Genomic DNA, 25,900 nt, shown 5'->3' with positions numbered 1-25,900 from the left:
AGGGTGACGTCAGGCGGACAGTGATGGTAAGGCCTGACTCCGAGAGAGATACCCTAGAGAAGATATTCTCCCTGCTAGAGAGAGCCCAAGGGGGGCGGGCCAAAGTGGTACAGTTACAGAGTCACTTCTTTAACCGACCCCAGCGAGAGGGCGAGACCCTGATCCAATATTCCAATGCTCTACAGGAGACGCTGAATGAGATACAACGGCGAGACCCTGAGTCCATGGGCGCCTTCCGGGAGGTGGATCAGCTTCTACGAGATCAGTTCATAGTGGGGCTCTCCAATAAATTCTTACAAGATAAATTACAAGAGATGACCCGATCAATGGCTGATATAACATTCTACAGTGTCTACTTAGCCGCCGTAGAGAGAGAGGAAGAACCCATACCTGCGGCAGCAAGAGTGGTGAATAGCACGCATGTTACAAGGGACCGGCCGGGGTCTGAAAAATCAGAGTCCTTAAAGTATGTGATCCAGGCCCTGCGGGCGTAATTGAAAGAGCTTCGGCTGGAAGTGTCCCAGATGAAGGCAGAACCATCCCGGCATCTGGAAACGGTCCCCGCACCTCGTGCCACTCCATCCAGAACAACCCCGGTGAGGGAGCCGGTCAGAAGAGGGCCCCTCTGTTGGGCTTGCCGAAAGTACGGTCATATGGCCAGAGAGTGCCCAGAACAGGTAGCGTCTGAGCCAACGTTAAAAGTTAAGCCATCTGCGTGAAGAACGTGACTTGTATGCCAGCAGCCCCGTATTAGAAGCCAAGTTGGAAGGCCGAAAGGTCTGCTGCCTAGTTGATACAGGGTCAGAGTGTACCCTAATGCCTCTGGAGTTCTTCGAGAGACACTTCAGGCATATGATGGAGCCCGAAGACGGGAGCGTCATCAGGCTGACGGCTGCCGATAATAGAGAGATGGATGTCCGAGGGATAGCCTGGATGCGGGTCTGACTGTTTGGGCAAGACATCGGCAAGAAAGGGGTCGTGCTGGTGGACCATTCGTCCCGGAAAGGAATGGACGTGACCCTGGGCATGAATATACTCAGAGACCTAGACCATCAACTCTATGCCAAGGAAGGGACGAAGTACTGGCAACGGGCCACCGCACACCGGCCTACCCAGAATGTCTTACAACAGATGGTGAGGAGCTGTAGCCTGCAAAAGAGTAACCTGTCCGGTCGGGCCATTGGAGACGTGAGGGTGCTCTGGAGGACCCTGCTAAAGATCCCACCTCGACAAGAGTGAATATTAATGCTGCCAATGGGGGCTGGACGACGATTGAATAGACTGGAGGTCCCAATCGAACCCGCTTATCAAGAAGAAACACAGATTCGCCCACTGGTAGCCCGGGCCCTCGCCGTTGTGAAGGACAGATGTGTGCCTATACGCTGCTGTAATGTTGAGGACTGCGAGTTAACCGTCCCCGCAAACACCCTGCTGGCCAAAGTTTATGTGTCCGAAGGGGGTATCGCTCGACGAAGGGGCTTCACGCTGCAGCTGGATAGGAGATCAGCCTGGACCTATGCCGTGGAGATCCATTCAAGGGAAACCCCGACAGCGGAGTGGAACGGTCGAGTGATCAAATAATGACCCGTATGGGGGTGGACTGCAGAACCCTGACCCCGGGGGAACAAAAGTTGCTGGAAGATACACTCTAGAGAATTTCAGGAGGCCAAGACATGATGAGGACTTTGGGTGTGCTACTGCTATCGAACATGAAATTCCACCGGCGATGCTGCGCCGATCAGGGAATGTTACCGTCAGATCCCACCTAAGATGTATCAGGAGGTGAAAGATATGGTGGCCAGCATGTTGGAGAACCGGGTGATCCAGGAGAGTCAAAGTCCGTGGGCTGCTCCGGTAGTCTTGGTGCGGAAGAAAGACGTGAGTCTCCGGTTCTGCGTGGATTATCGGAAGCTGAATGCTCAGACCGTCCGGGATGCCTACCCCCTTCCGCGGATTGAGGAGTCATTATCAGCCCTAAGCCAAGCAAAGTTCTTCTCAACTCTTGACCTGGCTAGTGGGTACTGGAAGGTGCCGTTGGCCAAGAAGGACAAAGCCAAGACAGCCTTCATTCTACCTATGGGACTCTACGAGTTCAACCGGATGCCCTTCGGCCTCTCCAATGCTCCGGGGACATTCCAGCGATTGATGGAACACTGTCTGGGGGACCTCAACTTCGAATCAGTATTGATATAAATGGATGATATAGTAGTGTTCGGGGCTTCCTTTGAAGATCATCTCCAGAAGCTGCGACAAGTCTTGGGACGGCTACGAGACCATGGGCTCAAGATCAAGCCAAAAAAATGCCAGCTGTTCCAACAACAGATAGAGTACTTAGGACATGTGGTCACCCAGGATGGGGTAAAACCAGCCCCCAGCAAGGTGGAGGCCATTCAGAAGTGGCCCCGGCCAAGTACGCTACAGGAGGTACGGACGTTCGTGGTACTGGCCGGCTACTACAGGAGGTTTATACCCAAATTCGCTCATCTGGTGGGCCCTTTAAATGAGTTGCTAAGAGGCATGGCTGGGGGCCCGAAGAAACGCCCTGTCGACTGGGGGCCCCGGCAACAAGAGGCCTTTGAAGCGGTGAAAGAGGCGCTGACCAATGCCCCGATCCTGGCTTACGCGCGGTTTGATACCCCATTCCTGCTGTATACTGATGGAAGCCTACATGGTCTGGGGGCCGTATTGTCCCAAGTCCAGGATGGATGGGAGAGAGTCATCACCTATGGGAGCCGGTCCCTAAGAGAGTCAGAATGCAACCCTGATAACTATAGCTCCTTTAAACTGGAACTACTGGCACTGGTGTGGGCCATGACCGAAAGGTTTGCAGAATACCTGACTGGTGCAGAAGTGACCGTGATGACGGACAACAACCCGTTTGCACACCTGGAGAATGCCAAGCTCGGTGCACTCGAGCAAAGATGGTTGGCCCGCCTCTCTAAGTACCAATACCACATAAAGTTCCGGTCCGGTAGGGAGAACGGCAATGTCGATGCACTCTCTCGAGTTCCAGTAGGACAGTCGACTCAGAGAGCCGATGAGGAGTTAGAGGATACTGAAACGCCTGACCTTGGTCACTACCTCTGTTCCCGGATGTGGCACATTCAAGTGGGGTGGCGTCTGGAATGATGCTAGTGCTGGGGAAAACGTTGACTGATTGGGAGAGAGTCCAGGATAGTTGCCGAAATTTGTGGAAAGTGAAAGAATGGGTTCGGAGCAAGATCTGGCCTCGGCCAGAAGAACGAGCCCGTCTGACCCCAGAGGGTCAGAAGTTGTTAAGGCAGTGGGACAAGCTGACAATTACTCAGGGCCTCCTGTGCCAGATCATATACTTACAGTCAGAGCTGCAGTACCGGCAACAGATTGTCATTCCCATGTCGTTGGGACCGGAGGCTGCCAGGGAAGCTCATGAAAAGGCAGCTCATTTTGGAAGCGACAAAACGTTCAAGTGGCTCCAACGGCTGGTATACTGTCCAGATCTAACCGACATGGTGGCCGCGGCATGTCAGAAGTGTTGATCCTGTGGGTTGAGTAAGAGTACTGAACAGCGGGCTCCTGTGCAGACCATCCGCACCTCAGCGCCCCTAGAACTTCTTATGATTGATTATGTACAGATTGGGTACTCTACCTCGGGACACTCGTACTGTCTAGTCATGACAGATCACTTTACCAAGCATGCGGTGGCTGTGCCCACCAGAGATCAAACCGCAGAGTCGGCCGCCGAAGCTGTCTGTAAACACTTTATACATGTGTTCGGATGTCCACGGAGGATACATTCTGACCAGGGAGCATGCTTTCAGGGTACTCTAATGAATGAACTGTACCAACTGTATGGGATTGAATGCTCCCGCATCACTCCGTATCATCCACAAGGAAACGGGGCCTGTGAACGCTTCAATCGCACCTTGCTTCAGATGCTGCGGACTCTGGAAGGCAGTCAAAAAGCCCAGTGGCCCGCGTACCTACCTGTGTTGATGTGGGCCTATAACAACAGAGTACACAGTACCACCGGATACTCTCCACATATGCTCATGTTTGGACGAGCCGGACAGGAGATTGAAGATCTCCACATGCCCAACCCGATGGAGCCCCCACCGAGAAGTACCACCGCATGGGTGCAGGAGCACCGCCACCGGCTGAGAGCGGTCCACAAGGTTGTGGGGGAGCGCCTGGGACAGGTGATACACCCTAACCCAAGACCAGTGCAGAAAGATGGGTATGTCCCAGGTGATCGGGTGATGATCAAAGCCAAACGGCCGTCTGGGAAGTTGGATGGACGGTGGGAGGCAGTTCTATACACGGTGAAGAGAAGGGTAGACCCCGCTATTCAGGTCTAGGAGGTAGAGCCAGTAGGGACAGGGGGACCCTCACGGAACTTACACCGTAATATGTTGAGACGTTGCAATTTTGATGAGCCGGTGTGCATGGAGGGGGTGCCTCCTCAAGCTCCGAGTATGGAGGAAAGTCCCTCAGATAAGGAAGAGGAGGAATGGTGGGTTGTCCCTGCCCTGGTGTCCACCGAGGTTCCGGCTGTGACAGGTTTGCCACCCAGGTGCAATGCTGAACAGTCAACAGCTCCTCTCTTGTCAAATATGCCTGATGTCCCCAGTACTTCTGAAACCTTCAATCTCAGAAGGTCAGCGAGGCCCAATGCTGTGTGCCTCCACAGCGCTATGCTCAAGAAGAGAGCTGAGTATGGGGAGAGTTGCCGAGGACTACAATTTCGAGTGGGGTGGCATGTGAGATTGTGGATAAACTCTGCCTGTAAATGTTCATGTTTAATTTGTATTGGAACTGTCATTTGGCATTCCGGGCACTAGAGGCCACTGTTTTGCAGCACAGTCAGTACACTCTGGGATCTACATATGCAAAGCAGATGATGACTCATGCTTCCTGCTTCTGAAAACCAGGAAGTGCTGATCTGACATTGTGGAAGCACTGATCTTTGAGAGACTGAATCCGATTCCATCCTGGCTTGCGGAAGTCTGGGAGTGAATGGACAAGCAGAGGAAGGAGATTAGCTGTTGTCCCCTTACTGGGTCCGGCTCTTTGAAAGAGAGATTGCTCCAGAAAGACAGTGTACAGCGTGTCGGCAGAATTCTTAGTATCAAGCAAGGCCGCACGGTTGCTGAGAGGTTGGTGGCCATCCCGGGTAAGCAGCATCCTCGGGCCCAGAATGGACGCAGGTCAGTACACCTGGTTACTGATTGTATTCTATTGTGTGGTGCCTGAAGTAACAGAGACTAGCCTAGGCCTTACTGTACTGGACTGCGGTGCAGTATTTGACTTGCAGGCTCTGCTGCGTCCGCCACCGGCTAGGTGTGTTCTCTTTAGCGGCACGGCATGACTTGCAGGCTCTGCTGTCTGCGCCATCGGGCTAGGCCTGTCCCTCGGACAGGGACGGTGACTATGGGCCTGGGGTATAACTTAGTCTGTATACTTATATTGTTGTGTTTTCACTATTGTTAAAGTAAAGTTTCTGTTCTTGCATATATAGCTGGTGTCAATGTCGCTTTTCTTGTCTGTGACTTTGCTGTATCCTGGGGAGCCCACCCCTGGTTCATGGCTTACACGTTGAGTACTCACCTCATCACGCAAGAAGAGTATGAGTTCCTTTTCACCACATTTCCTAAGATGTCTACTTTTTATTGCCTACCCAAGGTACACAAGGGGTTATCCCCATTAAAAGGGAGACCCATTGTGTCCACGGTAGGTAATCTGTGCCAGAACTCGGGGATTTACATTGACCAGGTTCTGGCACCATTTGTCACGGCACTACCTTCGTACACCAGAGACACCACTGACCTTCTTAAGAGATTAGATGGGGTGCAGATGGATAAGGAATGTTTACTTACAAGCATGTAGAGGCATTATAATTGTATATTCCCCATGATTTGGGCATAAAAGCAGTGGACCACTTTTTACAAACTCATGGCTGCCAGTACCGCGCCAATAGCTTATTTATCTTTCATATCTTTGAGCACACTGAGGAGAAATATCTTCACTTTTAACCAAAAGATCTACCACCAGCTCAGGGGCACAGCGATGGGGAGTCCCTGTGCCCCATCATATGCTAATTTGTTCCTGGGCTCGTAGGAGGAGACTTAGGTTTTTATGGATGAGACTACCGAGGATACTCAACATATAGGTCTATGGGCGCGGGACACTGAAAATAATTTCATCATCAAAGAATGTTTTGTGTGGGCTTGAGATTTACTTGTGAGTGGGACAAATGGTCCCGACCCTTCCTAGATGTATGTATCATCAAAAATGAGAGGGGTGAAACTGACACATCGATCTACAGGAAAGCTAACTCAACTAATTCCCTGTTGAGGTGGGAGAGTAGTCACCCACTCCCCCTCAAACGTGGGATTCCTAGGGGACGAATACCTTCGCCTGAGGAGAAACTGCTCTACAAAACACAAGTTTGTTTCACTGTCAACGGATCTTCGCAGGCGCTTTCAACAGAGGGGGTACCCGGATAAAGTATGGAAACCTGCATATAGAGCAGCCCTAGCCATAGATAGATCAGAGCTCTTGAAACCCAAAAGTCAAACAACAGATGATAAGAGGGTGATACGTCTTATCCTAGAAAAACATTGGGATATCCTGAAAACGGACCCTGATTTATGTGAAGTGATTGGGGATCATCCACAAATCACATACTGAGGAGGAAGGAGTTTGAGGGGATAGGTTGTGCTAGAGTTGTTGCAATACCAAATTTTTTATTTGATTTCTATACCATAAAAAAGTATTGCGATACTCGAAACCACGTGAAAAAAATAAAACACCAAAAAAGCCATGTGCATTCCGCATTTAAAAAAATGGTGAATCGAGCAGTTTTATTTATTTATTTTTCTGTTCCGACATTCACTGCATAGATTTTTTTTATATTTTATTAGTTTGGAATTTTCGGACGTGGCGATATGTTTATTTATTGTTTATATATTTTATATGTAAAATTGGGAAAGATGGTGATTTATACTTAATATTTTGGTGGTTTTTTTTTTTGTTTTTTTTTACTTTTTATTTAATAACAATTTCCCCCCTTAGGGGCTAGAACCTGGGATTTTTTAATCCCTTGTCCTATTCACCCTGATAGAGCTCTATTAGGGTGAATAGGACTTTGCACGCTCCCTGCTGCCCTGTGCTCTGTGCACACAGCAGCAGGGAGCTTACTATGGCAGCCAGGGCTTCAGTAGTGTCCTGGCTGCCATGGTAACTGATCGAAGCCCCAGGGTTACACTGCTGGGGTTCCGATCAGAAGCTGCCACTGCCACCAATGAGAGGAGGTGAGGAGACTCTGTGGCCACTGCCACCAATGATTTTAATACTGGGGGGTTTGAGGGGGGTGGGCACACTGCACCACCAATGATAATTAACCTTTAATACAGGAGGCGGGTGCCAGTAGCAGATCAGCAGCAGTTAACCCCTCAGGTGCCTGCTGAGGGAACATGCAGCGCGCTCATGTCCTGAGATACTAGACTGTGCAGCAGCGCAGCCCAGTATCGAAAAAAATGGAAATCCCGTTATCGTATCGATACCGGGACAAAAGTATCGATCATGTATCGACATTTCGATACCAGCAACAACCCTAGTTGGTGCGCAGCCACTTTGTAGCACCGGCAAATTATCAAACCTCCTGGCTACAAAGGAAGATCAAGGGCTGTAACAGATGTCGAGGCTGCAAACTGGTAGATCATTCTGGAGCAATGTAAAAGAGTATATGATCCAGGATTACATTAATTATAAAACACGAGGAGTGATCTGCCGTTTGATTTGTGAGTGCAGCATTAAGTATATTGGCAAAATGATTAGGGGAGTCCGGAGAAGGGTGGGGGAGCACCTGGGATATTGCCAATGAGAGAGACACACCAGTGTCCAAACGCATTCATCAGTGCCAAAATGGCAGGGCCAAAATTAAGTTCATGGGCATTGATGCAGTTAAACCTTTCATCAGAGGGGAAAATTGGGACAGAGAGAAGCTCGTTGGATTTATTACTTGAGAACCTCTGGGATTTAATGAACGATTACATTTTAGCTGTTTTGTTTACAGCCGTGTATCCCCCAGCATACTCGAGCTCCTTCCTCTGCTATACCCCCTTCTTTGTATTCGTAGTCATATTGCTATACAGGATGCTTTATGATACACGTTTTGATTAGCATCCATATAGGATTTTTTATGTCTACAGTACATTCGCACTGAATTTTGAGCAAAGAGCATCGGTATATTATTATATACCCTTTTAGTGCCATTATCTTTTTGTAAGCTTTTCTTTTCGTTTCTTTGTTAAATATTCATTTCTCAATAAACACATGTACATAGGGATCCCTGTTGCCTCACTATCGGCATTACGGCGGATTGGGGCTTTCATGTAAATCGCCGCCAGTAAATGCTGCTCGATATATAGAAATAACACTTCCTATTAATAGGCAGTTCCTTTACCAACAACGAGCAACATCAGACGCATGGCCATGGTACCCGGTGACGCCGCTCAGCTCCAGGGATACCTGGTCATATTTGCGCTCCCTCCCCTATCCATTCGTCAGGTTGTCACTGTTATGAGGTCTTATGGTTGTCTATATTATGAGGATACTCTGCCTGTCACAGTTATGGGGTACTGTGGATGTTACACAGTACCCCTATAGGCTTTCACTCCTATAGGGGTACCGTAGCTGTCGCTATTATGAGGGTATTGGGGCCCTTACTTTTTATGAGGTCGTTAGGCTGTCACTGTTATGGGGTACTGAATCTGTCAATATTATGAGGGTACTTTGACTGTAACTGTTATAGATGTGATGTGGCTGTCACTGTTATGAGATCTTGTCGGAGTCTATATTATGGGGATATTGTTATTGTTATGGGGGTACTCTGACTGTCATTGTTATGGGGGTGCTGGTACTGATATGGTCTCGTGGCTGCCATTGTTATCAGCAGTTTGTCCTAAAATGCTGCAATGACTTTAGGGTTTTAAAGATTGCCCTTGATCATCACAATTAGATCCAAAATTATGAGCTGATTTTTTAAAATAATTTGTATAGTCATTAAGCTTCATTTTTCTTAAAAAGATCCTAATCCTCTGCCTAGAGATACCATTAAAAGCAGCCACCACTAGGGGGAGCTGAAGTATTTATTGCATACAGACATTCATTAAATAATAAAGAAAAACAGTTTACAGGATGCTCCTCAGCTCCTCCTAGTGGCAGAGGTTTATTATTTAACTCTATGATTATGATCATACATTAATTCACACATTAAGGAATTGCAAAATCAAATCCAGTCTCTACTGGAATAGACACTGAAGGTGAGCAGAGATTACACATACATTGAAATGACTCTACTCCATCCTATTTTTGGAATCCATTGGCCAAAAGTTGCTGGTATTTTGGAGGCCATTGACTCTAGACCTGTGATGGCTAACCTCCGGCACTCCAGCTGTGGTAAAACTACGACTCCCAAGATGCACACTTGCTTGGCTGTTCTCAGAACTCCAAAGAAATGAATAAGCATACTGGGAGTCGTAGTTTCACCGCAGCTGAATTTCCAAAAGCTAGCCATCACTGCTCTAGAGGAACAAGGAGAACTGCCATAAGAGGATATTCTGGATGAGTTTCTGAATAACTTTCTTGTGCACTGGATTATTGACCTCTAAGACCTTTCTTGGTCAACGGATGTCCACGTTCTTACCTATAAAACAGTACGGAGCATCTTGCGAGGCATGCAACATAGGTTTACAATTATCCTTAGTATACGTTAAACAATTATACTGCTTTCATCACAATCTTTTCTTGTATTTTTTTTGTTATTTAAGGGGAAATTCCAGTTAAAACTAATGCAAAGGAAACTGCAAGGATTGGCAGCGATGTGACTCTTCGGTGCCAGCTGATGACCCACGAATCAAACATCATCCAAATCACATGGCATAAAGAATCTGGCAATCTTACCGGGAACGTGGCTAGCACCAGTAAGGTTTATGGACAGAAACTTCTTGGTTTTTACTCTAATCGGGCAAAACACTCTACAAACAAGACTCTTAACGTCTCAGCAATAACTATCAGCCCCGTGATCCAGGAGGATGAGGGATGCTTTAAATGTATCTTTAATCTTTTTCCATATGGAGCTTCCACTGGAACCATCTGCCTCGATGTGTTCGGTAAGAGTAATATTGGGGTAGGAACTGGAAATTTTGGGTACTTTAAGGAGTTCATTCTTAAAATTAAAGGTGTTGTCCTGACATATTGATGAGCTATCTTCTCGATCAGCTGTTTGATGAGGAGGTGGGCGAACGCTACTACCTCTTCAGTACACTACGTGTAATCTTGGAAATGCAGTATAATCACAAGTACTGTACTCGCTTCATTCACTTTAATGGAGCAAGTACTTGAATGGAGCGACACGCAGTGTAATAAACAGGAAGCTGTACTCACAGAGAGCGCTGCCCCCTTGTCAAACAGCTGATTGGCGGGTGTGCCGGGAGTCGCCCCCCCCACCGATCAGATATTGATGGCCTATCCGAAAATAGTTCATCCATATATATGGACAACCCCTTTAAGGCTACAGCTACATGGTGACACAAAAATACATGTGGTTTGTCTACAACTTTCTGACGCGTGACTAATTTGGAGCTGAAAAAAGTCACAGTCAAGTCACAGATGAGTGGCTTGTCGCACAAGACTTACATTGAAGTCAGTGGGGTAAAAGTTGCGCGCAACTTGCTGCACAAAGTCCAACAGTGTCTGGTTTTATGCAACTGTCACAGCGCATTCACAGTAAGAAGCGTGTCGCACTGCGTCATCATTGACAAAAATGATACCAAATGTCTCACAACACATGTCGTCGTGTAGCTGTACCCTAAAAGTGAACCTAATATACAGGTGAAACTCGAAAAATTTGAATATTGTGAAAAAAGTTCATTTATTTCAGTAATGCAACTTAAAAGGTGAAACTAATATATGAGACTCATTACATGCAAAGCGAGATATTTCAAGCCTTTATTTGTTATAACTTGGATGATTAGGGCTTACAGCTTATGAAAACCCCACATTCACAATCTCAGAAAATTAGAATATTGTGAAAAAGTTCAATATTCTAAGTTCAAAATGTCACACTCTAGTCAGCTAATTAATCCATAAAATAGAAGTAAATGGATAGTGGCTCCACCTGTTGGGTAGGTATTGAAAAACACCCTATGTCGCTAAAGATCAATAAAAAAAAACGAGTGTAATGGTTGAAGGGCACAAAAATATCCGGTGCTATATGGATCTGATATATTAGGCCATAAAATGTATTTAAACATATGAAAAGGTAGTAAAACTGAACAAAAACTAAAAACAAAAAAACAACACAAAGCAGTATTTAAAAGATGTTTGGGTACTAACTCCACCCTATAAAAATATCCAAGTTACCTTCCAAGTACCTTTTCATATGTTTAAATAAGTTTTATGGCCTAATATATCAGATCCATATAGCACCGGATATTTCTGTGCCCTTCAACAATTACACTAGTTTTTTTTTTTATTAATCCATAACACCTCCAAAGGGTTTGTGAGCATTTAAATTGTCTCTCAGTCTGGTTCAGTAGGAATCACAATCATGGGAAAGACTGCTGACCTGACAGTTATGCAGAAAACCATCATTGACACCCTCCATAAGGAGGGAAAGCCTCAAAAGGTAATTGCAAAAGAAGTTGGATGTTCCCAAAGTGCTGTATCAAAGCACATTAATAGAAAGTTATGTGGAAGGGACAAGTGTGGAAGAAAAAGGTGCACAAGCACAGGGATGACCACAGCCTGGAGAGGATTGTCAGGAAAAGGCCATTCACAAGTTTTGGGGACTTTCACAAGGAGTGGACTGAGGCTGGAATAAGTGCATTAAGACCCACCACACAGAGACGGATCCTGGACATGGGCTTCAAATGTCGAATTCCTCTTGTCAAGCCTCTCCTGAACACCAAACAACGGAAGGAAGAATGGAGAGGCACACAATGCAAGATGCTTGAAGTCCAGTGTGAAGTTTCCACAGCCATGTCATCTGCTGATGTTGGTCCATTGTGCTTAATTAAATCCAGAGTCAACGCAGCCATCCACCAGGAGATTTTGGAGGACTTCATGCATCCTTCCACAGACAAGCTTTATGGAGATGGTGACTTCATTTTCCAGCAGGACCTGACACCTGCCCACACTGCCAAAAGTACCAAAACCTGGTTCAATGACCATGGGATTACTGTGCTTGATTGGCCAGCAAACTCGCCTGACCTGAACCCCATAGAGAATCTATGGGGCATTGCCAAGAGAAAGATGAGAGACATGAGACCGAGCAATGCTGAAGAGCTGAAGGCTGCTATTAAAGCATCCTGGTCTTCCATAACACCTCAGCAGTGTCATAGGCTGATAGCATCCATGCCATACAGCATTGAGGGGCCCAAACCAAGTACTGAGTACATATGCATGATTATACTTTTCAGAGGTCCTACATTTTTCTATTTAACATTTTTTTTTATTGATTTCATGTAATATTCTAATATGCTGAGATTGTGACTATGGGGTTTCATAAGCTATAAACCATAATCATCCAAATGATAAAAAATAAAGGCTTGAAATATCTCGCTTTGCATGTGATGAGTCTATCTCATATATTAGTTTTACCTTTTAAGTTGCATTACTGAAATGAATAAACTTTTGCATGATATTCAAATTTTTCGAGTTTCACCTGTAGTCCAGACTTTCCCAGAAACTTGAACCGAAATAAACTTCACTAAAAGAGAACTTATGTCAAAAATGGAAAAACCCAAGGTCATGTGATACTTCCTCCATGTAGTTTCCTTATTGTGAAACTGTATTAGCATATGGAAACAATGTGATTATGTGGTAAAACTTAAAAAGTAAATAAAGTAATAAAGTTTTCCAGGTTAGTGGCCTGGGACGCGCTGCCTACCAACCTCATACAAACAACTGTAGTTGGCAATGTTTTCACAGCTTTTACCAATCTCATTCTGCATTAACTTCATGCCATGTTCCATAAGTAATCAGATTTGGAGCTGGATAACCTCACATCTGCACTGAAACTGCAAAAAAAATCTGCTTAACATAAAAGGCATGTCTGTCTTTTACAACCTTTTTCTCTTTTGCTAAAAGTTCTCCTGAAAAAATGAGTTGATCCAAAAATCATAATTTTTATTTAAATATGAAATACACCATAGTCTGTGATGTGGGGTGACAAGTTATCCGTGCTTCATCAGGCTCCTCAAGCCTGACTTACGAAGGCGGACTGGCTATGGACCCTACAGGGAAATTTCCCGGTGGGCCGATGCCCATGGGGCTGCCCGAGCCCACCTCACGGCACCAGCTGGGAACATAGTGATCTGATGATCAGTATTAATTAATGTTAGGAGCGTCAGGTACTTATGCCCCTGGTCGGCAGCCGCAGGTGCCCTCCAGAAGTGAACTGTATTACTGTTCTCAAGATAGTGATACAGTTGAATACTAAAACAGGGGCATAAGTATTTTATGCTGCACTGTGGTATTTGGATCTGCTGGGGCAGTATTTTGTTCTGCACCAAGGTACTGTTGGCCCTGCATTTTTGTGTTGCCCCACCATCTGTCAACCTGGATCTACCTATGACATGGGGCCTGTCACAAAGAGCGGCCAGCACTGTTACACGTGCTGCCCCTGATATCACACGCCCCCTAGTGGCCTGAACGCTCAATGCCTTCCAATATGTTTCAGACCGCAGATCGTCCACTGTGGGGATGCGAACGGTGAACTGAAACTGCCAGAATTTGGGCAGCAGACAGGCTAGGAGGGAGCGTGCGGACTACAGAAAACATACACTACGCAATATGTAGGTAGACTGCCACCATCCCTTGTAACAGGGCAAGGGAAACCCTTGACTAAACACAACAACTATCCGGGTAGCGACTCTTCAGAAACGGCTAGGATTCGTTCTGCGGTGCTCAGAGCAGGTATGAGGCTGAAGAAAATGACTTTAAAGTCACTTATTATACATACAATACAAATGATTAACATATACAGAAATTATTAAAAATAACAATTATAGGGAAGGATAGTCCAGTGTAAAATAAAAAGGGAAAACAGATGAAAGGGAATACTTAGTTTCTGAAGAAGAATGTCCTTTGTGGAAAGTCCAAGAAAGTCAGTTTGTTCCCGAATAAAAAGTCTGGTAAATATGGCTGCCAGCCCACCTTGGTCCTCGTGGCTGGCTTCTTCAGGTGATATTACACAAGGGAGGACTCCCATTAGATTTCACTCATTGCCTTATGAAGGGTCCAGCTGTTAGGGTGGGATCTCAGGCTCAGCCCCTGGGAAGTTCAAGTCCCAAAAATATGACATTTTCATATCTCAGCACACGTCCGTCGCAAAAAACTAATAATGACAAATTTACGATCCTCCGAAAATATCGATCTCATTGACACTATACATGAGAATTATATCATATTCGGTTACTGAGATGTTTAATAACTTGGATGTTGCTTATCCCAGCGGTATATGTTTTATATCAGAATACTCAGCGGATCCTGACCAACAAAATGATATAATTTACATATCTATCCTACGTATGATATTCGTACAAAGGGGTAAAAATCATATGACATATTCATTTTCCATTGGTGCCAGAAAGTCTGACTCAGGCTGGCTTGCAGGCCCTCTATCAGTGACAGACCAAATGTTCTTGTCAGGTGTCGGTTCGCACCTAGCTGTGATATTTCTGCAGCAAGGAAGTTATTTGTGTAGGGTTAATTAAGGAGACTAGCTGTAATTACGTTAAGAGAATGTTGGCCTCCTAGGACAACAGCTTGTAATTACAGGAATTGAATTTATCTTTATTGCGTTATGTGCTGGGCATCAGGAATTGAATCTGTAATTCCTAGATGCGACAATCAAAAAAATCGATTGACTGCGTTTTATTTCCAGATATCTTGCTGTTTCTCGCGGTTCATCCGTGACACCTCCCCCTGGGACTGCGGCTAGACATCCGTCACCAAGACGTGTGGCGTTGCCGCTAACCTGTGCTGACCGGTCTGGCTCCCCATTGCAACGGGATAGCCCGAATGCATTTTGGTGTCGGCTACCTGCCTTGTGTTGTATAGTAAAGTCGTACTGTTGCAGAGACAGGCTCCATCGTAAGAGCTTGCCATTGGTTAAGCCAACTGAGGGGGTTATGGTCAGTAACGATCGTGAAGGAGCGGACGTACAGATATGACTGTAGCTTCTGTAGAGCCCACACAATCGCTAGACACTCCTTTTCATTGGTGGAATAGGCGACCTCTCGGGGCAGGAGCTTTCGGCTCAGGTACAGAATAGGGTGTTCGTCCCCCTTTTCATCCACCTGGCTGAGGACTGCGCCGAGACCGTAGTCTGAGGCATCGGTTTGTACAATAAACCGTCGACTGAAGTCTGAGGCTTGGAGCACAGGGGCACTAGCTAGCACCTGCTTCAAGGCCCAGAAGGCTCAAGTGTCCAACTAACGGTTTTTGGTTCCTTCTTCCTAGTGGCATCTGTCAGGGGCTTCGCGAGGGTACTATAGGCTGGAGCAAACTTCCTATAGTAGCCAGTGGTCCCCAGACCTGTTTCTTCGTGATAGGCCGAGGCCATGCCAGGATGGCGTCCACCTTTCCCGTGTCAGGTTTCAGGGTGTGACCTCCCACCCGGTGACCTAGGTACTGCACCTCCGTCATGTCGATTTGACACTTACTTGGCTTAACTGTCAAATTGGCCATGGACAGCCTCTCTAGTACCTAGGACAGGTGTTTGAGATGTTCTTCCCAGGTGGGGCTGAACACCGCAATGTCATCCAGGTCTGCTGCAGCAAACTCTTGCATTCCCTCCAGCAGGTCGTTTACAGCCCGCTGGAACGTGGCAGGTGCATTTTTCATCCCAAATGGCATCATCATGAACTCAAAGAGGCCGAATGGGGTGATGAAGGCTGACTTTTGCCTCGCGTCAGGTGCAAGAGGGATCTGCCAGTACCCCTGGCTCAGATCAATGATTGATAGATAGCTGGCGGCCGCCAGCTTGTCTAGCAACTCATCGATGCGAGGCATGGGGTAGGCGTCTGTAGTGGTGATGGCGTACTACTTCCTGTAGTCCATGCAAAACCGAGTCGTCTTGTCCTTTTTGGGGACCAGGACAACCTGCGCTGCCCATGTGCTACAGGACTTTTGAACAACCCCTAGCTCTAACATCTCCCTCACCTCTCTCTGCATGTCGGCTTGCACCTCTGGAGGGACCCGATAAGCAGATTGCTTGATGGGGGGATGGGTTTCGGTATCTACCCGGTGAACTGTCAGACTGGTCCGCCCTGGGATACTTGGGAAAGTGTGGCGGTACGGGCCCAACACCTCCTGTAACTGCTCGTTCTGGGACGGAGAGAGTTGAGGGTTGACATTTATGTCCCAGTCCGACTCTTGAATGTCAGCCAGCAAATCTCTTCCTGCTCTAACCGGCTGCACACTGGCAGCACATACTGGGTCCGGTCGTGGTGGGCCTTCAGCATGTTGACATGGAAGCTCTTCTGATTCCTACCTCCCATGTTCATTAAGTACGTCAGGGGGTGTAACCGCTGCACTAAAGTGTATGGTCCCTCCCAAGCGTCCTGTAACTTGTTCTGCCTTACGGGAAGCAGGGCATACACCTTGTCCCCTATCTCGAATGACTGCTCTCCAGCAGTGCGGTCGTACTACCTCTTTTGCTTGGCCTGAGCCTGGGCCATGTTTTCTGTCACCATCGCAGTGAGTGACTCCATTTTGTCCCTGAACTTGAGGACATAATCGACCACGGAGACATCTGTGGGGTCACCCTTGCCTTCCCACGTCTCCCGCATCAATTGTAGGTGTCCTCGGACGTTCCTACCATACAAGAGTTCAAACGGGGAGAACCCGGTGGACTCCTGCGGCACCTCTCGGTAGGCAAACAGATGAGGCAGGTATCCCAGTCCCCACCCTGCGATTCAGCGAACGTTGACAGCATTTGCTTCAATGCCCCATTAAATCGTTCACAGAGGCCATTGGTCTGGGGGTGGTATGGGCTGAAGGCAATGTGCGTCATCTGTATCTTTGCACACAGAGCCTCCATGAGGTCAGACATAAATTGGGGTCCCTGATCCGAGAGCATCTCTGCCGGGAACCCTACTCGGGAGAAAATGGTAAGTAGTGCATCCGCTACCTTGTCTGCTCTCAGGGAGGAGATCGCCACGGCGTCTGGGTAGGGTGTTGCGAAATCCACTACCGTCAGGATGTACCTTTTGCCACTGCTGCTGGGAGTTGGCAGTGGTCCAATTATGTCAACCGCCACTCAGTGAAATGGCTCACTTATGATTGGCAGTGGACACAACGGGGCCCTGCGGGGATTCCCAGCCATTTTTACCTTTTGGAAAACAGTACATGAGCGGCAGTAGTTCGTCACATCTATCCGCATCCGAGGCCAGTAGAACTGTCCCCGAATACGATCAAGTGTCCTGTGAATCCCTAAGTGCCCTGCCAGGGGGATGTCATGTGCAGACTTCAGTACATGCCCCCGGAATGCACTAGGGACCACAAGCAACCTGGTACTCATACTCGTTTCACCTTCGGTGTGTTGTACTGGCTCACTGTACAACTTCCCACCATCCCAATACACCTTGAAGGCCGCCCCGTCTGCGAGAGGCTCAGAAGCCTGTCTTCTGAGTGTCTCAAGGCTAGGGTCGGTCTGTAGCACTTGCACGAAGGCAGCACTATCTGTTTCAGCCAGCTGCCCTGTGGCATATGAGGTCTGCAGCTGAGAGTTACAATCCCGGTGGTCAGAGGAGGGGCAGAAGGCCGGAACCTCCTCCACCTGTTCTGAGCTCAAGTTCTGAGCAGCGCGGCTGCGGGTCACTGCTAAAACAGGTATAATTTCAGAATGGCACATTTTGTCATTTTCATCATCTTCCCCTGCAGGGGTGACATTAACAGGTACATCATGCATAACAGGTTGTACATTAACCTCGGGTACCCCTGGACTGGGCACCTTTATAGTGTATGTTTTCTGTAGTCCGCACGCTCCCTCCTAGCCTGTCTGCTGCCCAAATTCCGGCAGTTTCAGTTCATGCCGACGTTGGCTTTCTGCAGCAGCGGCCTCCCTCGCAGCTCGGCGTTCCTCGCTCTCCGCCATGTACTGCAGGTATTTTACTGGGTCAGTGTCCATTAACTTTTGGAGGGCCTGCTGCATCATAGGATTCGTACACGTGGACAGTCCCATACTGGCTGGTTCCAGGCGAGTACTTGGATAAACTCTGACACAAGGGTCCGTACTGACGTCCTCCCACGCAGAGGGTGTAACAGGGCCCGCAGGATGTTCCCTCTCACTGTCGTCAGGAGTTGCAGTCTTCGGTTCCCCCGGACTTAAGACAGATGGGTCTGCGCCCTCCGCAGTGGACACATCCGGCCCCCGCAGTTGCTGGGTATCCCATCTGAACAAGTATTTTATCAGGTCGGCCCTTGTCTTGCGGCCGATTCCAATGCGTTGAATTTGACACAGACTTTCCAGATCTGATACATTCATTTTCTTGTAATCCACTGACATTTTCACGCCAAATAAAAGATAGATAAAGAAAACAAGGTTTTGGGAAGGGGTACTGGGCTACACTGTCCCTCTGTATATGTAAATAAAAGTATTGCACTCAGCCACAACACCACCAAATTTGTTTGGTTCTGACAGGGTTAAATTAGTTCAACCCTGTATAGATGCTTTGAGCACAACACAGATCCCAAACGCTGCCAAACACTGTCACAAAGAGCGGCCAGCACTGTTACATGTGCTGCCCCTGATATCACACGCCCCCTAGTGGCCTGACCGATCAATGCCTTCCAATATGTTTCAGACCGCAGATCGTCCACTGTGGGGATGTGATCGGTGAACTGAAACTGCCGAAATTTGGGCAGCAGACAGGCTAGGAGGGAGCGTGCGGACTACAGAACTACAGAAAACATACACTACGCAATATGTAGGTAGACTGCCACCATCCCTTGTAACAGGGCAAGGGAAACCCTTGATTAAACACGACAACTATCCGGGTAGCGACTCTTCAGAAACGGCTAGGATTCGTTCTGCGGTGCTCAGAGCAGGTATGAGGCTGAAGAAAATGACTTTAACGTCATTTATTATACATACAATCCAAATGATTAACATATACAGAAGTTATTAAAAATAAAAATTATAGGGAAGGATAGTCCAGTGTAAAATAAAAAGGGAAAACAGATAAAAGGGAATACTTAGTTTTTGAAGAAGGATGTCCTTTGTGGAAAGTCCAAGAAAGTCAGTTTTTCCAGAATAAAAAGTCTGGTAAATATGGCTGCCAGCCCACCTTGGTCCTCGTGGCTGGCTTCTTCAGATGATATTACACAAGGGAGGACTCCCATTAGATTTCACTCATGGCCTTATGAAGGGTCCAGCTGTTAGGGCGGGATCTCAGGCTCAGCCCCTGGGAAGTTCAAGTCCCAAAAATATGACATTTTCATATCTCAGCACACGTCCGTCGCACACAACTAATAATGACAAATTTACAATCCTCCGAAAATATCGATCTCATTGACACTATACATGAGAATTATATCATATTCAGTTACTGAGATGTTTAATAACCTGGATGTTGCTTATCCCAGCGGTATATGTTTTATATCAGAATACTCAGCGGATCCTGACCAACAAAATGATATAATTTACATATCTATCCTACGTATGATATTCGTACAAAGGGGTAAAAATCATATGACATATTCATTTTCCATTGGTTCCAGAAAGTCTGACTCAGGCTGGCTTGCAGGCCCTCTATAAGTGACAGACCAAATGTTCTTGTCAGGTGTCGGTTCGCACCTAGCTGTGAGATTTCTGCAGCAAGGAAGTTCTTTGTGTAGGGTTAATTAAGGAGACTAGCTGTAAATACGTTAAGAGAACGTTGGCCTCCTAGAAAAAAACAACAGCTTGTAATTACAGGAATTGAATTTATCTTTATTGCTTTATCCGCTGGGCATCAGGAATTGAATCTGTAATTCCTAGATGCGACAATCAAAAAAATTGATTGACTGCGTTTTATTTCCGGATATCTTGCGGTTTCTTGAGGTTCATCCGTGACAGGGCCACTTTTATTTTTTTTCTAAGGCCACTTTAAGTTCCTAGTTCGCTCCTGCAGATTTAAGCACTGATAGCACGAACCAGTTGTTGCTGTTACATGTCACCCACATCATAGACCATGGCATTTTTTATATTTGAATAAAGAACCGCGATTTTGGAGATTTGGTGAGTGCCGTGGCTTTTTTACATTTACAAGGTTTGCATAGACTTGTGAGTTGAGCACCACCTACCTACACCAATCTCGACGCCCACTCCAGAAGATTGTTAGTGCACACACAGCAGATGCCAGCAGCTCATATTTCTTTGCCACTTTACGTGGTTTAGTCTTTCCAATTATTGGTGGTATTACTCCTATGAACGCTCCTATGAACACATTGTGACCATTCAATATCTTATGGCTGACTTTAGGAAATGCTAGCTAAAGTACTTCATCATATGTGGAGTTAGGGTTAAGTTAAAGTTTAAGATTTTTAAAAATTGCATTAATTTTTTAATTTTTTTGAATGTTTAGAGCCAAAGATATTGGAACCCAGCTTGGAAGTTCATGAGATCAGCCAGCCTGACAAGCAGTATATTGTCACTTGTTCTGGTGGTGGGATACCGGCTCCCGATATCACATGGATACTCCCCGAGAATCTTGATGTAGTCCCGGAAACATTCACTGTAGTCAACCTTAATAAAACTGAGATAGTTATAAGCAACTTTACTCTCTCCAGTAGCTGGAACATGAGGGTCTCTGTGATCTGCGTCGTGCGTCACCCTAGCCTCAGCTCGGAGAAACTTCTATCAACAGATATAGATTTGTCAAGTAAGTAAAGAAATATGTTATCAAATTTCAAGACAGGTTCTCCAAAACAGGGATCCATGATAGGATCCCTTCAGTTACCTCATATACATGAGTGGTTTCAAAGATAAACCAAGACCTTACAGGTCTACTGTGGTAAGTTCTAGTGATGAGCGGCAGGGGTCATATTCGAATTCGCAATATTTTGCAAATATTTTGTAGAATATTCGTCGAATATTCGCAAATTCGAATATTTGTTATATTCTATGATTTTTTTTACTCGAAAAATCGGCAAGGTAATGATCGTGTAATATGCGAATTTTCGTAATTTTTCATATAAAAAAACTTAGACAAAGAATATTATAGCACTATATTAGCTAAATTGCTCTATATTCGCTTTTTTTTTTTATATTCGCTATATTGCTATAACTTAGTTTTTTCTAATATTCGTAATATTCTAAAACAAGATTATATAGCAATATAGCGAATATTCAAAAAAAAACAAATATAGAGCAGATTAGCTAATATAGTGCTATAATCTTCTTTGTCTAATAGTTGTAAGTTAAAAAATTTGCAAAAAACATTCGCATTACAAAAATTCGCATTACGAAAATTCGCAAACAACACTACTCCTAAAGTATATTACAGCCTTCTTATTGGCCCACAAGCTAGAAGCAGGGAGGGATCATGTGTACTGATAAAAAAAATAAAAAATCGAATAAAAAAAAATATTGGAATATTTGAAATTATTAATATATATCACTATATTCAAAATATTAGCGAATTTTCGAAGTACCTATATTCGCGATAAAAATTCGAAATTCGAATATTCGTGATCAACACTAGTAAGTTCTATGCGATCCCATACTTTCAGGCAATCTAAACTCCTCTTGACCTTAGTTCTGTTGAGGGTTTGGCAAAAGATCCAGCAATCTATTTTCCTGATCAGGAGATGCTTGTTGGAGGTCCCACCAAAGTAAGAAAAATGGTCTGTGTAGTGGCTCTGGTCTTGTTAATGCATACAGTACATCAAAATTGTCGATGGATCACATGCAGCAGAAAACAGGAGTCCCTACAGCACTGTAGACTATTACACACTCTGCGCTACCATACAGTGCCGAAGTGAGGCAAAGTATTCTCAGCATTGCTTCTGGGGAGAATGATTGTGCAATATGAAGAGCAACACCACAATTGTTTTCCTTCTGCATTCAGATGAAATCCATGAGAAAAAAAAACTCCATGTGCCTCTGCATGCCACCCTATGGTGCCTATGTGAGGCACAACATTCTCCCCTGAAAGCAATGAATGCTTCTTCTGCATTGCTTATAAATCCCACCATGTGTCGTCTCATGAAATTGGAGGACAAATGTAGAAAACATGGGGGCCCATAGTCAACTGTAGGCACTACATTATAAAGATTGTATTGTATAAAAAGGGTCTCTCTGTCATCAGTGAATGTTCTACCAAATATTGGTCAGAGTATTCATAAGAATAAGCCATTTCCAGGCGGGGGGCATGTGGGATAAATTATTGGTTGTTTCATAAATGATGTAACATCTCACTTCTAACATTCATTTCACAGGAAATCAAGATTCTCATCTGGGCTTCCATTTTTTCCCTGCCGTTGTTGTTATTTTAGTTGTCATTGTGCTTGTGCTTGGAGTGCTCTGCATAATTCATCTGGTTCTGGTTAGTACTCTACACTTCATACAATTTTTCTTAACACCATGTTCCCATTTTCGAGGGTCAAAGTGGCCACTATGCAATCTGGAACACTACTCCATAATGTCTCTTAGCTTACAGGGAATGTGTTGCCTATATTTATTTTTTATTAATGAAGACCAGATGTGTTACATGTTTTATTTTTTTGATACCTTTATAATTGTATTTTCTGTACATGATTAAGGCACCACCATCTTGCCTGAGCTTTTTACAACTTTACAGCAGCCACACGAACCATAGGACCCTGTGGGCAAGAGAAGATTGATATCTATGGGAGTGTATTTTGGGCATGCTCAGTGACCTGTGCAGAGGTCATTATGCAGGGGAGGGGAAGAGGTGAGCTGTGGCCATCCGACTGGTACCTCGGAACCAAAGCCAAGTTTGGATCTAAGTGTTAAAGTGGTTTTCCACTTTAAAAATCAACTTCTGAAGTTATTTAACAAAATCTCGCGAGACTTCGCGAATGACTGACTGCCTCATCAGAGGCCGTACATATTAAAGCTGTATGGAGACGGACCTCTGTACAGCATTAATCCGAAGTTTTGAGCGAAGCAACTTTGGACCTAGGATCCAAAGTTTGTTTTGCTCATCACTAAACACAACCATGTTCCTCTGTAAATCAATGTGTTTAGGTCGCAACCAAACATGATTAAAATAATTTAAATTTTTTTTTTGTAATAAATGTATTTCACTTTTCATTTTAGCGGAAGAACTGGAATTATTACAAGCCACCATTTACGATTAGCTCAGAGAGCACAATGCTGGACATCTAATGAAGAAACCATCTCAAGACCAATAGCATAACTTCCAGTCTTCAACATAAAAATGGCCTTTGGTTCTCAGCAATTTTTCTCAGTATAACCTAACATCACATTTTCAATAACTGTATTTCCAGATTCGGTTGCTTGTAGAGATAAAACTCAAGTTGGTCATTCTCACTTTCTTTTTGGTGGTAAACTTTCCTCCGTTATCAAAAGAAAGTAGAGGGCACGGGTTTTGTTGTCCTACAGTGTTTTCTTTGTCTTCATATTTTGTAATATGTTCTCAACCCAACTGTCCTAGGGCATCTTCTATCTGGAGGAACAAAGTTTGTAGAACCTGGATATTAAACAATCTCATCCTTGCTTGGACAGAAGTTGTATCATTGGAAGGAACGTATGCACTTGGTCGAACTAAGCAGTCATACACATGTAAGAGTTTGAAGAAGAAACAGCTTTAACTGACCTCTAGCCTATCTCTGTGGTCAGTTTTATGGTGGCCTTTGTGGATAGCTTCATAAAAGGAAAACAGTATTTCTATGTTCTCCCAGAAGAACTGCTGGGTCCAGATATTGTACGTGCATGTGGAACTGGCTGGAACAGTTTCAATATTTATAAATTTAGTAAATTTATGCAAATCGTTTTTACCTCAGTGAACGTGATCCCAGGGACAAATCTTAGGTTGCTCTTGAATTTCACAATAAGGCTACCAAAAGAATTTGAATTGCCAGTGCAGCCATCCTTTGGTTTGCCACTGGCCATATATAGTTCCTCTATGGTAAAAGTGAGGTAGCTATAAGGGGTTCAGAGGTTACAGTTGCAGATAGGTCTCTGCTCTAAAGGGCCAATATCTAGCCTCATCTTTGTCATCCTCCTGTCATGTGCTAAAAATATAGGAATAACCTCCTCAACAATCTAACCTTCTCCAGGCCTTCTCTTGTGCTGCACCAATTCTCTAGAATGTTCTTCCCCTGACCATCTGCTTACTCCCCAGACCCAAATATCCACGGTTCTATGTATATCCTAAAGACACATGTCTTCAGGGAGGCGTATCACATTCCCTCATCTCACCATTATATCTCAGAACATGATCTCCTCACTCAACAATGTCTCTTAAACCCCTTGCACCCTAATGCAGTGCTTCTTAAAGGGGTTCTTCAGCACTTTGTCTGAATTCTTGTAGAAGGAACATTGGTCACCACTTCTTGCCATTCTGTAGCTCTGCAATTCCACAATAGGGGCTGTGCTCACATGGCCACCTGAATGGCTGTATGCTCCTCAGCTTGGTTCTGCTTATGTGTCTCCCTGTTCAGTTTCTGTTTTCCTCTTCTGTATTATGCAGCAGAAGAGGAAAACACAGTAGCAAATTCGATCGAGAGAGGCACATGATCACTGCCTACAAAATTGGTGGGGCGATCGAATGGTATGTAGTGTTAAAATGATCTTCCTTCCATAGGTTGTATCAAAAGTAGAATTTAGTCAAATCCCCACAGAACCCCTTTAACCTCTCACCTAGTACCTGTTAGTCAAACAAGCTTGAGACAAGCGCTCTGAAGGCTATGTTCCATTACGATCTTGAAGAATATTACGTTGCAATGCTGTCCTTGGAACAATTCATTTATAAATCAATCACAAATCGCGAAATCCAATGGATGAAAGGAGCAACACAAGAGAAAGCTGATGCCTCCGTCTCCGTAATCATTAGGTCATTACCTGGAATACAAAAATGTGTATATTTTTTGAATTTTAGAAATCTATTTTTTTTTTTATAAATATTTTTATTGCTTGTTTTCATTTATTTTTTAAGTGTTATTTTGTTATTGGCATATTCATAGGAAACGCCAAAAATTACCTCTAGCGTTGAGCGAATCGAAGTTCACAAAAACGTCTTTTATCTGAATTTCAGGCAAAGTGGAAGGTGATCGCACATGCGGAGCTTGCTGTCTTCACTTTCTTAATGATTAAAGGGCTTCTGTCACCCCACTAAACTCCTTTTTTTTTTTTGGGTACTAATAATCCCTATTCTGCGATATAGCTATACATTATGTTATTAATCATTTTCATTCTGTAGATATGTAAAAAAAACGTACTTTTATAATATGCTAATTACCTGTCTACCAGCAAGTAGGGCGTGCCTCCTTATCTCAGAGCGCCTGCGCCGAATCAACACAGGCACGCGATTTTTGAAATGCTGACAGGGCCAGCCGGAGGAGGAGATCGCATCTAGCCCTGTCAATCAACAGGAGGAGGGGGCGTTTTTTTGCGGCTGCTGGTAGACAGGTAATTAGCATATTATAAAAGTATGTTTTTTGACATATCTACAGAACGAAAATGATTAATAACATAATGTATAGCAATATCGCAGGATAGAAGACTTACAGGGGGGTGATCAGTGACAGGGGGGTGATTACCCCATATAGACTCCCTGATCAGCCCCTGTGATTGATCACCCCCCTGTCATTGATCACCCCCCTGTATAACTCCATTCAGACGTCCGTATGTGCGCCTGTATGCGCGCGTTCACAGGAA

The 25,900-nt window shown here is 45.1% G+C and overlaps 1 protein-coding gene across 1 annotated transcript in view; it reads left to right on the top strand.

The window, feature by feature from the left end:
* Nucleotides 1-24,787, top strand: part of LOC122930670 (OX-2 membrane glycoprotein-like) — a 31,385-nt gene extending 6,598 nt beyond the window's left edge. The window contains exons 2-5 of the mRNA XM_044284198.1: nucleotides 9,813-10,154; nucleotides 20,619-20,915; nucleotides 22,474-22,580; nucleotides 23,318-24,787. Of these exons, the coding sequence (XP_044140133.1) occupies nucleotides 9,813-10,154; nucleotides 20,619-20,915; nucleotides 22,474-22,580; nucleotides 23,318-23,386 (815 nt within the window). The 3' untranslated portion in view covers nucleotides 23,387-24,787. The remainder of the gene's footprint in view (nucleotides 1-9,812; nucleotides 10,155-20,618; nucleotides 20,916-22,473; nucleotides 22,581-23,317) is intronic.
* Nucleotides 24,788-25,900: the final 1,113 nt, after the last annotated feature.

The sequence above is a fragment of the Bufo gargarizans genome, chromosome 3, assembly GCF_014858855.1.
Source record: "Bufo gargarizans isolate SCDJY-AF-19 chromosome 3, ASM1485885v1, whole genome shotgun sequence".
In the NCBI taxonomy this organism is placed as follows: domain Eukaryota; kingdom Metazoa; phylum Chordata; class Amphibia; order Anura; family Bufonidae; genus Bufo; species Bufo gargarizans.
Note: the sequence above shows the minus strand (reverse complement) of the source record. Positions and strands in the feature narration are given on the sequence as shown.